Source organism: Triticum dicoccoides, chromosome 7B (genome assembly GCF_002162155.2).
Source record: "Triticum dicoccoides isolate Atlit2015 ecotype Zavitan chromosome 7B, WEW_v2.0, whole genome shotgun sequence".
In the NCBI taxonomy this organism is placed as follows: Eukaryota; Viridiplantae; Streptophyta; class Magnoliopsida; order Poales; family Poaceae; genus Triticum; species Triticum dicoccoides.
In genome coordinates, this window is record NC_041393.1 from 114,774,754 (window position 1) to 114,789,792 (window position 15,039).

The window sequence follows — 15,039 nt, forward strand, 5'->3', positions numbered from 1 at the left end:
CACGGGAGCCGACATGGACGACATCATCGCGACAGGATCGACCGCGGCCGCCGCGTCTCCCGGGTTCGCCACCCAGGACGAGGTAGTGGACCTCAGCGGCGACATGGGGAAAAGCGCCGACGCGGCAACCGCGCGAGTGCAGGAGTCCATCGAGCATTGCCTCGCCGACGCCCAGGCCCGGGCCGTCCTACGCGAAGAGAAGACCGACGACGACGCCGACGACGCCCACGACCACACGGACGCCAAGCCCGAACGACGCCTCTACATCGCCGCTCAGCAGTGCCGAAGCCGCGCCGACGCAGCCCAGCACCGAAGCAGCTCCGACACCGACGAGCCCGCGCACGCCTACTCCGCCAACGCCTGGAGCCGACCCCGCCGAGTGAATCGTTGCGCACACGAACTTGCGGCGGCGGCGCTCTGTTTTTTGTAACGCCAGACTACGTCCGATTGCCGGATTTGCGGCGTCTTTTGAGAGCGGGAACGACCAAGTTTAAATTTCCCGCATCCTGGGGCCGGCGCGTGGGGGCGTGACTGGGAGCTAGGTCGCCCCAGGGGCCGAACTAGCGCCGGCACGCCCCCAGGCCGCTCTATTTAGACGCTCTGGGGGGCCGAACGGCTGGAGATGCCCTAATTAAGCGGGAAGAAACGACCGCTAACTCTTTTTCTTAAGAGAGATATCTCTTTTTTCCTAATCTGCATTTGGCTTGGCCTACGTCTTCGCCCGTGTGTTGTATCCATCTTAATTTTGCTCTCCCCGTCTTCTGGGCTTCTGGCCAACCGGCCGGTGCCTCCCTAGCTATAAAAGCCCCCCGTCTCCGTTGCTTCTTCCCCATCGCACTTCGCAGCTAGCCGCCCACTCTACTTCCGATCACACAGCCTCTCCATCGACCGACCTTCGTTCGCCCTGCATTACTCTGTGAAGACGATGTCTGGCAGGAGGTCGCGCGGCTCCGTGTCGGAGGAGGAGATCAACGAGCTCATCTCCAGGCTCCAGACCCTGCTCCCCACCGCGCGCCGCCGCGGCAGCAGCAGCAGCCAGGTACGACCGACACGACTGGTTTCATCAGTTTGCAGCTAGCACACGCGCTTGCATGTCAGCATGTGTGCAGTCAAGCCACGGACGCAGGCAGCTTGACTAGCTAGCTAGTTCAGCCAGAGTGCAAGCTTAATGTGTTTATGGGAGGTTTATGGAAGTTTGGCACTGAATCGGTGGATGAATGCATGCAGGCGTCGACGACGAAAATGCTCAAGGAGACGTGCAGCTACATCAAGAGCCTGCACAGGGAAGTGGACGACCTCAGCGACCGCCTCTCCGACCTCATGTCCACCATGGACAACAACAGCCCCGCCGCCGAGATCATCCGCAGCCTCCTCCGCTAGCTACCTAGCTGGCTGACTGCTCATCATCATCATCGATCACCTCCTGCTGATTGTCCTAAGCTAGTTCATCATCTACGTACAGCTCGTGCAGTCCTAGCTAATTAAGCGCATATGATCTACACATACAGTACATGGTATATATGTCGTCCGTCGATCTATGCAAGCATATATATGCAGATCGATCGATATCTAATTAAGGAGGACTGCATGCTAAGGCCGGCTGGTCTAATTTACTTTGGTAGGGCATCCATCATTAGCTAGCTAGGGCCGCCAGCTAAGTTCTATAGCTGCTTCATTAGCTCACCCTTGCATGCGGTTTCCTCACAGTTTCCATCCCCCCTCCCCCTCTCTCTTATTTTCATTTGCTTGTGTAAACTTGGTTATTTGCAGTCTGGATCGAGTTGTTTCCCCTAGAGACAACCGGCCGACCGCTAGCTACCCATCCGGTGGTGGTACTGCTAATATACTACTACTGCTACTCAGTATCAATCACCCATGAATGTATGTACTATGTACTGTCGTGGCTTCGGCTGAATGACTATTAATTAATCCAAACTGATTATGTTATCTGTGCTAAAGCTCCATGAGATCTGCTGTTGTGCCGATTATGTTATTATCAGTAATACGTACACTCTTGGCTCGTGTGCTCGTTGATTACCCAAGAAAGTAACGGACGCACACGATGGCGAACCCACCGGGCCGTCGTCTCTATCTTGCGTAGTACTGTTGATACTTCAAGTCGCTGCTAGTAGGCACAGGATTACCGGCCGCTCTTTCGTGGAAGCTTCGGCCTCTCTGCACTCATCTCCATCCACCGGTGGTCGCGGGTGTAAGAAAGGGATGCCAGACGGTTGATTGCTTACGCCGATCCGGGAGGGGCAATTGACAGGCCGCCGCTCGCTAGCCGACGAGGGGTCAGCAGTGCGCCAGTCGGCCACTACTCTGTCAGTCCGTCTCCTCTCGTGCATGGCATTGGCATGGAACGTACGTACGTGCGCGGCCATGCCGTCGTCGTTTCGTTCCGTGCATGCATGGGCCACTCGGTCGTACCGCCCGAGACTCGCGCGTGTCGTGTTAGCCAGTACGTACGTAGCCAAGCTGCTAGCACGTACGGCCGGCGATGTGTACATGGCGCGCCGGCCGGGGAAAGAAGGCAGCGGCGCATGTGTGCGGTCACCTGGGCCTGTCGTGTCGTCCGGGTGAAAGAGGGGAGAGGGACGGGTCGGAGGGGGCTAGGGAAAGGGCGCGCAACGACTGCCCCCTTTTCGTCGGTTGGTTGTTGGTGGACTCTACGGCGCGCCTCGCGTTTCCGGCGTCGGACAAAATCACTGTTTTGACCTTTTGTGCTAACAAATTCCCGAATTGACCTCGGTTGCAAAAAAATTCCTAATCTGACCTTTTTTGGTGGCGCCAACATCTCTGGCGTCTGGGTTGCATTGGAGACGCCAGGGACCCTGGCGTCTGGTCCCTGGCCCGCACGACCCGCGACCATGTTGACCGGCTGACGTGGCAAAGGGGCCAGACGCCAGGGTACTTGGCGTCTGGCCCTGGTAAGGGTCCAGACGCCAGGATCCTTGGCGTCTGGCCCTTGTAAAGCGTATACATGGATCATCTGCGAGGATAAGATCATCTGCTTCGCTTAAAAGCGTATACATGGTATCGATTGGCACTGGATCCACGCTTTTCTTTTTCTTTTGTTCTTTTTCTAAATGGCCCCGGCGATGCTTGATGGACAAAGCTACGCTGCGCACTATGATCTTTGGAGTTGGAGTGGCCTAGATTCGAGAATCGGGAATACTCCTATCTGTATCTGTAGGAGGACGGGTTAATGACTTTGGCGTGTTAATGGGTCAATGGCTGCGAGAGTTGGACGTGGAATCAGCATCCCTTCTTCCTCAAGGGACGAACATTCTTGCCTCAAATTGAAGTCGGAATAGCAATGCTCACTTCATCTTGCTTCACTTAATTAGTAATAATACTAGTAGTGCTCCTACTGCAAGTAGAGAGCCCTTACTCATGAGGTAATTATATTAGTGTATCCATGGTTATGCATAACGATGACCTTGTTGAAGGCTTTGCTTTTGGGAACGTGGTCTTTTTCCAGGGATGAAAACCTATGACGTTTGATCCGGCAATGACAACGTGTGTGCATTTTTTTCCTGAAGACGTTGTTTTTGGAAAAACCTTCTTTGTAGTTCAGATGTTGTCTTATTTTCCTTTTTCTATCTTTTTTCTTTTTGCGGTGCATCCTAGATGTTTTGGACATCTTGTTGATGCAGAGACTGCATGTAATTGATATATGCTTGATTTTAATATATTCCCCGTCTAAAAATATATCCATGGTTCAACGATAGACCAACAAGTATCACTTTCGTTTGTCCAGTGCTAGATAAGATTGTAAAAAATATATATGGAGTGACGCTTCTGTGAGAAGCTGGGGAGGGGGGCGATTCTCCCAAAAGAACTGACCCGCCTCCATCCTGGGTTATAAGTCTTCTCTGTATTTTGTGTCAATATTTTACTAGATATTTAACTAACAAAATATTAATGTATGTCATAAAAAATTATATCGTTGCATTATAGTTGAACATTGTTTTCAATTAAATTTTTGTACATGCATTAATATTTCGTTAGTTAAATTTAAGATTAAAATTTGACACATAATACAAAAATACTAATAAACCAAGACGAAGGTAAATAGTAATATGTTAGAATTTCAGCAATGATCTTTATCTTACCAGTGGTACTAGGAGTACTATTGCAAGGCCCTTTACCTATGGCTGTCAAACCAATCTCTGCGCTCCCAAGTACTAGAATATGCATGCGTCCGTTGAGAGGAGGATGTGACAATTGCCCCGATTATTTTAGGCACCTTGGTCTAAGAGCTCACCAATGATTTTACTGCTAGGTTATCACTACAGTATCACTCTATCTAGGACCCATTGCTCTGACAGAGAAGACTTGTGCATTAACACGCTGAGCTGAGCTGAGCTCGCACCCTCTCAATTATCGGAGTGCAAGAATGCGCCCCAAGATGGACCTGGCCTGCTATATCAATCAATAGACGTCAGGACTGCACAGCACGGGATGATTCTTCAACCGCCAATTGTTCCCTGCATGCAGTAACTACACAAACATGTATTACTATCCCTTACCAGGGCCAGACGCCAAGGACCCTGGCGTCTGGACCCTTACCAGGACCAGACGCCAGGGACCCTGGCGTCTGGCCCCTTTGCCACGTCAGCTGGTCAACATGGTCGCGGGTCGTACGGGCCAGGGACCAGACGCCAGGGTCCCTGGCGTCTCCAATGCAACCCAGACGCCAGGGATGTTGGCGTCACCAAAAAAGGTCAGATTAGGAATTTTTTTGCAACCGAGGTCAATTCGGTAATTTGTTAGCACAGAGGGTCAAAACAGTGATTTTGTCCTCCGGCGTCCGTCAGCTGTGGCCGGCCGGCGCGCGTACGATGCAAGGACGGTGCGCATGCTGCGCACGGTACCCGGCCCTGTCTTTTAGCCGAGCAAGGGCGACTGTAGTGCGCGCACGGCTTCGGCGGCCTTTCATTCGCCGGTGATCATACGTACTACTACGGTTTAGCAGTGATCAGTATGGTGGTAGAGCTGCGTAGGCCCGGCTGGGGTGGGTTCGTACGATGGATCAGTCGGTTTTGTGTAGTAGCCTAGTACTACTTGTTTGTTTCTTCTCGAGCCACGGTGCTCCCCTTTTGCTTTTAGAAATACCAAACTCTTCATACGGCTGGGAAGGAGCACTGTGAGAAAGCCACTGCTTAATTATGCCACGGGATAAAAACCCGGCAGCACGCACGTAGAAAAAACAAAAGATGTGGCGTCACTTCAAAGGCTAGAATGAAGAGGATGAGATGCAGATACATATACAATGGGTCACTGAAAACTGGCATTCCAATGGCATTGCTATATATTCCCTTCTTCCGTTCCACAATATAAGATGCATCTATTTTCATGCAAGTCAAACTTTTATGTTTGACCATGATTATGAAAAAAATATTGACATCTACGATACAAAATTTAGGTATTGTAGATATTGGTATTCTTTTTCCATCTAAAAACTTGCACATGTTAGACTTTTAAAAAGGATGATACACATTATATTTTAGAAGGAAGGAAGTATGATGCAACGGGGGCTGAGTTGGTAGCCACTCGCGAGTGGCGCCAAAGTTATTGAGTTATTTGTGCCCTAGGTATGGCTGAGGTCAACGACCGTGCATGTGCGAACAAGAGGAACAAAAGACAAACGACTACCGAGTTTATCTTTAGTTAGCTCACTAGTCACAAAAACAGTCCAGTCACGCATATACTCAGCCTAAATCTCACCATTGCCTAAACAAATCATGACACGCAATCTTGAATTGCTCAGAGAACCTGATGACAGGCAATCTTGAATTGCTCAGAGAACCTGAAAACTAAGCATTTCGGCCGAAAAGCAGAGCAGTAAAACACCATTGCCCACCATTTTTCAACCTGAAACCCAGGTAATTTACTTTCAAGTCCAGCAAGTCCAATCCATTCGAGTATTTCACATGGATATTTTCAGCCAACTACGTACATGAGTGCCACTAAACCAAAGACAAAAAGGAAATATTGCCTAAAACTATTTATGTCGTACAGAGAGAAGCCACCATTAACAAAACTGACTTCGTCGGGCAGGAAAGCTCTAGCTCTATACAGCATACACGTTGCCTCAATGCATCTGTTGGGAGGACCACTAAAAACTGGTCGCTCACAGAATCCACCAGGCATGTAAAAAAAAAATCGATGAACAGAGACCAGACAAGTAAATATGTACATTTGCCAGAAGAAGTTACGCGTTACACACCAGTTAGCTGATGATAAAATCCTATCCCTTTGCTTGGGATGTTCACGACGGGATGATACTGTCTCCAGTCAGGATACCATACTGCTGGTGTAGAGTTGGCCGGTGCTCGGCCCACCATCGCTCTGCTTGTTGTTCCGTGAAATGCCTCTTGCTTCGGGTGAGCAAAAGAAGCAATCAATAGGTAAATCCACGACGGGAAAAGGAGTATAAGTAGAGTTTATGAGAACAGGATAAGATGTCCATACCTAAAACGGACACGCCTGAGGTATTTATGACCTGCTGGTGAGCGAAATAGCGTGATGTATACACCACGTTCAACCTGTTCAGTCCATTCCATGTCTGCTACAATGCTGTTCCCTTTGCAAGGCGACTGATGAGCCAGGTGGGCGCTGGAATCAGGTGACCTTGAAACATCGTTCAAATGATTCTCGCAGAAATGACTTCCTAACAACTTAGATACTTGACTGGTCCAGGTGTCGTTGACAGGACACTCTTCGGGTGTTCTTTCGGTTATACTTCTGATCTGAAAACACAAAATAATTTTACGTTAAACGACGAAGTAACCATTAAGTCTATTACATCGATTGCAACAGGGTTGGCGACTATGAGTTTTTCAGATCACCAGTGGCGGAACTCCTCTGTGAAACCTTGTTGCTGTTTGTTCCTGGATGCCTTGGTACCTTTTGCTGTTTTCTCTTATTTCGCTTTAGTCAGTTAGCCAGTTGTTGAGACCTGTTGATCTAACCTGCCTCTGATAAGAGGTTTGGGTATTTTTCTACTTTTGCTTCTAGCTTATATGTTGCTAGTCATGTAATGATCGATCAGGGGATGTTTGATACTTGTAGTGCCTAGGAATGCTTGTGAACCAGATGGGTTGCTTTAATAGAAATCAGAGAGGGTGGCATCTCTTTCATTCAAAAAAAAAAAACATCGATTGCAATAGGGACACGAAATTAGCTGAATTTAAGGTTATCAGCATCGATTCATAGCTAAAGCTTATAGTGATACCATCTGATGGTTTGAAAACAGTAATACCATGTGCTTCCACTTCTCATCACGTTGCACTAGCTGGGACCTACTAGTTGTAAGCATGAAAACAAAATTTGTATCCGTGATGCGCTGCGTCTATCGTTCAATGTTCTCTGGTCTCCCCAGTTTTTGTTTTCAGTATGTCAGCATTTCAACTTGCAGGTATAGAACCTAAAGCAAATGTATACAAGATGATAAAGAAACTTCAAGTAAATAATGTGCTGGCCCAATGCGGAACAAGACAGCTTTAGATTCTGTCCTAGGATTATACAACTGATATGTTTGCACTCCAAGAATTGACAATATAAGAAAAAGAAAACTACCTTAGTAGTAAGGGAACTGATAACTTCTTTTGCTGCTTTGCACTTCAAGTTCTCCTCAGCAGCAGTAGTCCTGGCCTCTCTTAACTGATTATTAGTTCTGTCAAGTTCTGCTTCAAGTAATTCAGACTTACATGTCAGCTCTTTCACCTACGAGAATCGATCAGGTTAGGTCACTGTGTGAGAAATTGTTAGTCAATATTGTTTCCAAGGTAAAGATCGAGCAGTACATATATTAACTCCCAAGCAAACGATTGGAAATCTAATTCTAATTTTCTGAATGATCATATATGCTGCCTAGAGAACTGTCATCCTACGAAAACATTGAAGAAACGAGGATCGCAGGACAACACTTGGAATCTTGATGAAATTGCAAAATTGTATACGATGATGATGGTTACCTGTGATTGTAATGTAGCAACTTCTTCAGTCATATTTTTGTTTGACGGATACGCACAGGCAGAGTCTGGTGATGTTAGGACAGATGTAGTTAATCTATTAGTAGGATGTGGTGAAATCGGACCACGGGACAGGGGTAATGCCGTCGAGGTAGGAATGCACAAAGAAGCCAACTCCTTGGAATGGCCTATGCTACCAAGGCTTAAGTTTCCTGAATGATGAAGAGGAAACCGGCTGTTATTCCTCGAGTATTTACCTTCAGGCTTGAATGATTCCATGGTCAAAAACCTAGATAGACGCACTCGCAAACTCTTAACTGTGTTTTCTCTATCAGTTGCTTCACTGGATAAAGGATGTGGGTTTCCATCAAGAGGCTTTGAGTTCTGCAGTTTTTTAGCATCCCCGGCCGTATTAAGTTTGGTGCAGCACTCATCACATACCCGATATGGTTTGTTCGAATTTGGAGCCAAAGAAGCTTTTGTTGATTTTCTCATGCTGCATGCTTTGCAATATACTAAGCCACAGTTATAACAGTTATGCCTCTTTCTTATAAAACTAAATTGCAAACGACAGCCAGAGCATAGTGACTGATCCAAACCAGATGTGCACCTATGGAAACATATAACAGCAGTGAAATCTGTACCACATGCCACACTCTTCACTTGCTTATCTTTCAAAGCCTCAACAAGAGTTGGAGTATTCCGATCAAAATTATTGCCATGCCCTAAACGACCATTCGCACCCTTGCCCCAAGTATAAACTCTAGCTTTAGAAGTCAGCAGAGCAACATGATGGGAACCACAGGCTATCTCTTCAACACAACTGCTGAAGATGCTCCCTTTAACAACAGTGGGGTGCTTCCCATCAATCGTCGGATTTCCAAGTTGTCCAAAAGCATTACTGCCCATTGTGTACACTTGCCCAGAAGTTGACAAGGCCGCCGTAAAGTCATAGCCACAAGCTACTTGGCAAAAACTAAGCTTACGAAGTGATTCCACACAGGCTGGGATGAGTCTGGTTTCCCTGTCAGCATGTCCAAGCTGACCTTTATTGCCATCTCCCCATGTGAATAGTTTACAAGATGTGGCAGAATTTAGAGAATCTACAACCTCAACTATTGCAACTGTATGCCAAGCACCACAAGCTGCACGTACAGTATGTAAGCCTCTTAGAGAGCTCACTTCCCTTGCAACATTTGTGCTTTGGCGATCTCCATGGCCCAATGCACCAAATACTCCATCGCCAAAAGTGAACAACTGGCCCGTTGAAGTCACTACGGCTGTGTGCCAAGGTCCACATGATACCGATGAGATATGCAATCCTTCCAATGGACCACAGACCTTTTTTGGAATCCAATGAGCAGTATCATTCCCATGACCAAGAAGACCAAAATTGTGCATTCCATCACCCCAGGTGTAGAGATCCCCACAAAAAGAAACAGCACAAGTATGAAATTCCCCGCATGCAACAGATTCAATATTAATTCCACTCAAGGTACTAATAAGCTTAGGGTGGGTAAGATTGGTATCAACTCCATGCCCAAGCCTACCACCTGACTCTTCACCCCAACTATACATTTCTCCTTGTTTAGTAACCAGAACCGAATGCTTACTCCCACAAGCTATTTTGTGAATATCCAGCAAAACTGTTGATTCCAGTGCCTTTGGTAAAGATGCATCAATTCTAGGTCCATACAAGTTTCCAGATAAATGTGAAGAATAAGCAAGCGTGCCATCACCTACTCCCTTGCCCCAAAGGAGAACATCCCCCATTGCATCAAAATCATCACCTGAGCCATAGCTGCATGAACTTACTGCACTTGAATAGCTAACTCTGAGGTTATTATCGACAGCTACTCCCCCATCTGAGGTATCTGCACTTCCAGATATACTGGAGTTAGAAGAACTAACTGAACCTGTACTAACTCTACTCCTCTCCTGCCCGGTGTATAATATCACGTCAGAAAAAATATTCCCAAAATTGGCAAATGGACGAGCGTCATGATTTGTGGCGCACTGTTGGACACCTTTTGATACCTACAAAGATTGTAAGTGTGATATAAATATACATAGGTAACTAATGAATGTGCATAGTGAAATCACTCCTTAGTGCTTACCAACCTTTTTTCCAACATCAGTACTATAACAAGAAGATGCCAATGGTAAATCTCCATGCATCTGGTTAATTGGGCAATAAGATGGTTTATCATTTTTTGTTTCTGTTGTCAACTTCTTACAGTTTCGTCGTGAAATAATTGCCTTTAAAGCAACGAACCAGGCTTCTGCCTCGTCCTTATCTTTGCAGATCTGCAACAAATTGCCTACTGAGGGTTATTAAACTAATGGAAGGTTCATAACAGCATCATTAGAGTTGTGTTCTAAATATTTATCTTTGATCAGTATGTAGAAAAGTAATGGGATTACAAATTTAAGCATGACTACAAACAAAGAGATGAATTTCACACACCAGATCCAGTGATCTCTGCCCATATATAAGGGAGAATGATTGATGCTCTTTATCAGGTCTTGGATGTCTCAGGAAGATAGCCTGTCAAAGAAAGCAACACAGGAAACACTTTATTCATCTTGCCAGATATTTCTTGATTATCACGAAAGTAGCTGAACAGAGCTGGCAAGTGGCCTAATTTCGAAATAAAAAGAGGAGTTGACAAGTGAGCATGATGATGTGACAAGTAAAATAAAAAGGAAGAACAAGACAAAAGAGTATAGTAGCGAGTGCTTCCATATCATGGCAACTGCTTATTCTGTCTTAGAACATGGGGATTTAATTTTTGTTCCCTGTGGGAAGCAGCTTTAGAAAGCTTGGCTGTAGTACAATCAACAACGAGAACGGTGCAGACAACCTAAACATGGTAACTGTTCATACGGTCTTCAACAAATGGAGACAGCTGAGCACATCTTCATGGCCTACCCAGCCACTAGGGAAGTCTTGTTCAGAATCCTAAGGAGTAGCATTGAATCAAATTTAGCACGACTGCAATTTTCCAGGCTGGAGACCTGGTGGCTAATAAGCAGGAATAGGTTACCGAAGATCAGCAGAAAGTTTCACACTATTGTAATTTTGTGGTTTGGCAGTAGGTTAAGTAAGCCAATGATTTGACAAAAACTGGCAAAACAAACAGAGAGAGCTTACCCAGTCCATCAGAGAGGAAGGGACTCAGTGGCACTTGGTTGGAAAGCTTTGATTGACTTTGACTGTTCTCTTCATTTTCCTATTTTAGTTCAACAGATGAACTATGACTATGAAGTTTATCCCAACCCTTTAGGCGAATGGTTTGTAAGTTTATAGCATCATTGTCTTATATTTGGCCCTGACCCGGTCTATCTTAATGAAAATATACACATACTGTATACGTGTTCATGAGCACTAACACTAATCCCTGTTACAGTTGATCATGCTTAAAACAGAAAACCCTTCCAGGACTGATGAGGTGAATCGCATAATCATAAAACAGCAAAATATCCAAGTACAGACATACCGTACGCTGTCCAGGTATTATTTTCGATACTTGAATAAGGTTTAGCTTCTTCTCCATTCGCCCCGAGTACCAGATGAGCATGGTCTCATCCTAGGAACAGTAAAAAATGATAAAGTCATAGGCACAAGATTTACCAATGAAATGTTCTTTGACATAAAACATTAGGACACAGTGTTTATTCTTTTGGCATATGCAGGTTTTTCTCAGAAGATCCTATGATGCAGAATGTACATGGCACTTGCACATTATGTATGTCTCCTCAGCCCGCATTATCTATCTGAGAATCAATAGATGGAGGACTTGCATGCCAAATGTAAGAGATTTAGTCTCAGGAAAATGCTAAACACAATGGTTAAAAACTTAGAATTTACAAGTAAATGGTAGAGAAACAACCAAAAACTATCTCATCTAATTGATTTGATAATACAACAAAATAGGCTAGCACTTGTTATTCACAGAAGAAGATATATGGTACGTACATTGGAAAGTCTGAATGGGCAGAATTTTGGTTTTCCCCGCCACCCATATTTCAACAAGTGTGTTCCTTTCTTCAGGGTTGTTATTGCCTAGCAATTCAAAAGGTCCCCGTTGAGTGATAGAAGATGAGAAGGTCATTCCATTACACAGTACGAGAGCAAAATAAAAGTACAATTTTGAGAATAAAGCAAAGTTAATCCTCTTATGTTAATGCTGGTTCACATACACTGCCTTCATAAGTTTTAACTGTATCATTAGAATGATATTATAATTTACATGCTCTTGGTACTCTTAGATAAGACATTATATGATTGATGCTTCCAGCTTCCCACCACCAAAATGTTGTTAAACCGACAACTTTGCAATTTGCATCAGGTGCTAAACCTGTAAACCACCTGCTTGCATTTTCTGTTTTCCATGCCATAGGATTCAGACAATAATAGATCAAGCCATGTTACACTGCTTGAAGGTTATTGTCAGAAAATACGGAAGTAAACATGGGTGCATACACGTGAATTGCAAAAAGAAAGCCTTTCAAAAATATTTAAAAATTCTCACAAATGTGTAGTATTAAATAGAAGTGCTCATACTATACAGCACAACGTCATGATTTAAAAAAAATCGAAATTTAGAATAGTTGCAAATTCGGCAAAATGAGAATACTGAGGAAGCTGGTATTTTTCTTTGAAAAACAAGAAATGAACCAAAATTCTAGTCCAGGTGGACTTGAACTTGGATCGTGGAGTTGCACATCTAAATGGGCCAGATAGGCTCGGCTCTTACACATCAGTTTACCCACTCCACCTAGCTGATAAACAGTTACCTGTTCCACATTCCTCTCAAAGGGATCGTTCTTCGAATAATCTGCAGCCATGCAATACCCAGAGTCATATGCCGCAAACTGAGTACAGTCCAACACCACATGTCTGTCGCAGCCACATAACTTCCTCCAAGCCAATACCACAAAAGGCAAACCCTGTAGCAAGGGATCTGCAGAATTATAAAATCTGAATCACTAATTCAAACAAAGCACTACAGCTAATTATTCATTTCTTCCCATTTTTACACTACGCAAGCATATGGAATAGATAAACTATAGGAACTTTTAGGTACATACTCCAAATATGCCTGACATTAGCTTCAAATCGGCAGTAAACACTATGCCTACCAACATGGCATCTGGGAAGAAAAAAATGCTGAGGTAAAGTGGGAGCACAATAGCTTAGACATTTTGCCTTCAATCAAATAACATAATTCAATCAAGGTAGTGGTAGACCTAAAGTCAATCACTCTCAGCAGGAGATTATCTCTAGATAAAAGATAAAGCATGTCCCCATTATCAGCATTGCACAAGTGGATACAAGATGCATGTAAGGATGAATGTGGCACCCAGCATCAGCATTGCACAAGTAGATACAAAGAGGTAAGCACGAATGTTCCCTGAACTAACGGCTGGAACAGATTCGCATCAAGGCAACACTAGTTGTACAACGCCCAAAATTTCACAAAAATGTGAGCAAAATAATGGGGAAAACATCCCCCAAAACGTGGACGCGGGATTCAGGGCATAGAAAAATACAGCCCAATGACTAAAATGTAACCCTAAAACCGCTCCAGCACGAATACATTTCGGCCGCAATCCAGGCCGCCCTCGCAAATCGCCCCCCAAAAACATGGGATTACCTCAAAGCTCGATCCCGAATCATGGCTGGATTGGACGTGGCCGAGGCGATCCTTGTCGGCGCGGCAAGGGCGCCGGCGAGGTGATTCGGCGGCCGGATTCCTCCGGCCGGTCGGGGGCGGGGGCGCGATCGGCGAGGGTTTTGCTCGACGCGTGTGCGGTGGGCGAGAAAGGCGGGCGGAGCGGCGGAGGAGAGAGAGGGGGGGAGGAGGGCAAACGAACTCTGTGGCGTCGCGCGTCGCGGAAGAAGGGCGCCGGCCTCAGTCAGGGAGGTGGCCGTGGGCCGGGTGCATGGGCCAGGGAGGGTGGACCGTGGAGATGTGGCCTGTGGGGTGAATGGACGGTGGGGATCGAGCGTTTTGCGGGGGCTTTCGTGGAAACGGTGCGTCGTGCTTCACTGGTGGTAGGAGGATTAGCGCGCGTACGGAGGAAACAAAACGTTTGTAATCTGATGACGATAACTGTCAAGAAAATGGAAACTGCTGTGCACACGAGCGTTTCTTGGCCTTTCTTTTTTTGCATTGCTTACCACATGTGTCACGTGGTAACAATGTTTCTTGACCTATATACACACGACACTCGGATCCAGCGGCATAGAAGCGCTGGCCAAATGCATCCGATGAAGCGTGTCGCCAGTAAATCAGATGCAGTTTTGTCATTCGCATGGCATCATTCCAAGAAAATTACTGTAATCTGTTGCTATACAAATTCTGTAATATGATGTGCAGGACCACGGCATTTTGATCAAAGCTGGAATTGTTTGGTTTCCAAGAGGCAGGCTGATTATTTATTTATTTTTGCTAATTTCTTGCAGGTTCCAAAAGAAGTACTAGTAGAAAAAAAACATGATTACAAGGTCCCACAAGATTCTTTCCCACCAAAATTTGTTTAATTGCACTATAGATTTGAGGCAGAGACTAATATAATAAAATGATTGTATGCATCGCCAGATGCAAAGACCAGGGGTCATCCTCCATTTCAAAAAATATATAATGAGGCAGAGCAAACCACAACAGTGAAAGGTGCTTAGGAATATAAACCTCAACTTTTCTTAAGCAGCGGCTAAACACATATTTGGATATAACAAATACTTAATTTGACACATTTCCTAAAATCAGCTCAATCTGACAGTGTTATAATAAACGCTGAAGTTTAAAACATCAGTTTCCTTTTTTCTAACCACCTCTCTCTACGCGCTTTGTATTGTGGTCTGTTGATGACCTAATAGGCCCACTTAAGAATTTGATGACCCAAATATTGCACACACAGAATTCTTAAGTCCGACTTCTAATTGTTTTTTAATGCCTAAGTCAATTTCGTAAGTATGCAATATGAATTTAGTGAAAAGTAACTACAGCTTGGTAAAGAGTACAAAGCTGCATTTTTCATAACTTAGACA

At 45.2% G+C, this 15,039-nt stretch overlaps 2 protein-coding genes across 3 annotated transcripts; one reads left to right on the forward strand and one right to left on the reverse strand.

The window, feature by feature from the left end:
- Positions 1–786: 786 nt before the first annotated feature.
- LOC119337790 (transcription factor ILI5-like) lies at positions 787–1,949 on the forward strand. Its single transcript, XM_037609978.1, has 2 exons — positions 787–1,039; positions 1,228–1,949. Exons 1-2 carry the CDS (start codon positions 926–928, stop codon positions 1,378–1,380), a joined length of 267 nt encoding a protein of 88 aa, XP_037465875.1. The 5' UTR covers positions 787–925; the 3' UTR covers positions 1,381–1,949.
- A 3,922-nt stretch (positions 1,950–5,871) lies between these two features.
- LOC119341319 (PH, RCC1 and FYVE domains-containing protein 1-like) lies at positions 5,872–13,842 on the reverse strand. 2 transcript variants are annotated; one of them, XM_037613196.1, is made up of 10 exons: positions 13,643–13,842; positions 12,783–12,935; positions 11,962–12,048; positions 11,483–11,572; positions 10,450–10,530; positions 10,104–10,289; positions 7,986–10,019; positions 7,588–7,734; positions 6,481–6,758; positions 5,872–6,386 (listed from the first exon to the last, which is right to left on the reverse strand). In XM_037613196.1, exons 2-10 carry the CDS (start codon positions 12,831–12,833, stop codon positions 6,278–6,280), a joined length of 3,063 nt encoding a protein of 1,020 aa, XP_037469093.1. In that variant the 5' UTR covers positions 12,834–12,935; positions 13,643–13,842; the 3' UTR covers positions 5,872–6,277. The 2 variants fall into 2 exon arrangements, with proteins under 2 accessions (XP_037469093.1, XP_037469092.1); XM_037613195.1 differs by having other exon boundaries at positions 12,783–12,949.
- Between the last annotated feature and the right edge of the window lie 1,197 nt (positions 13,843–15,039).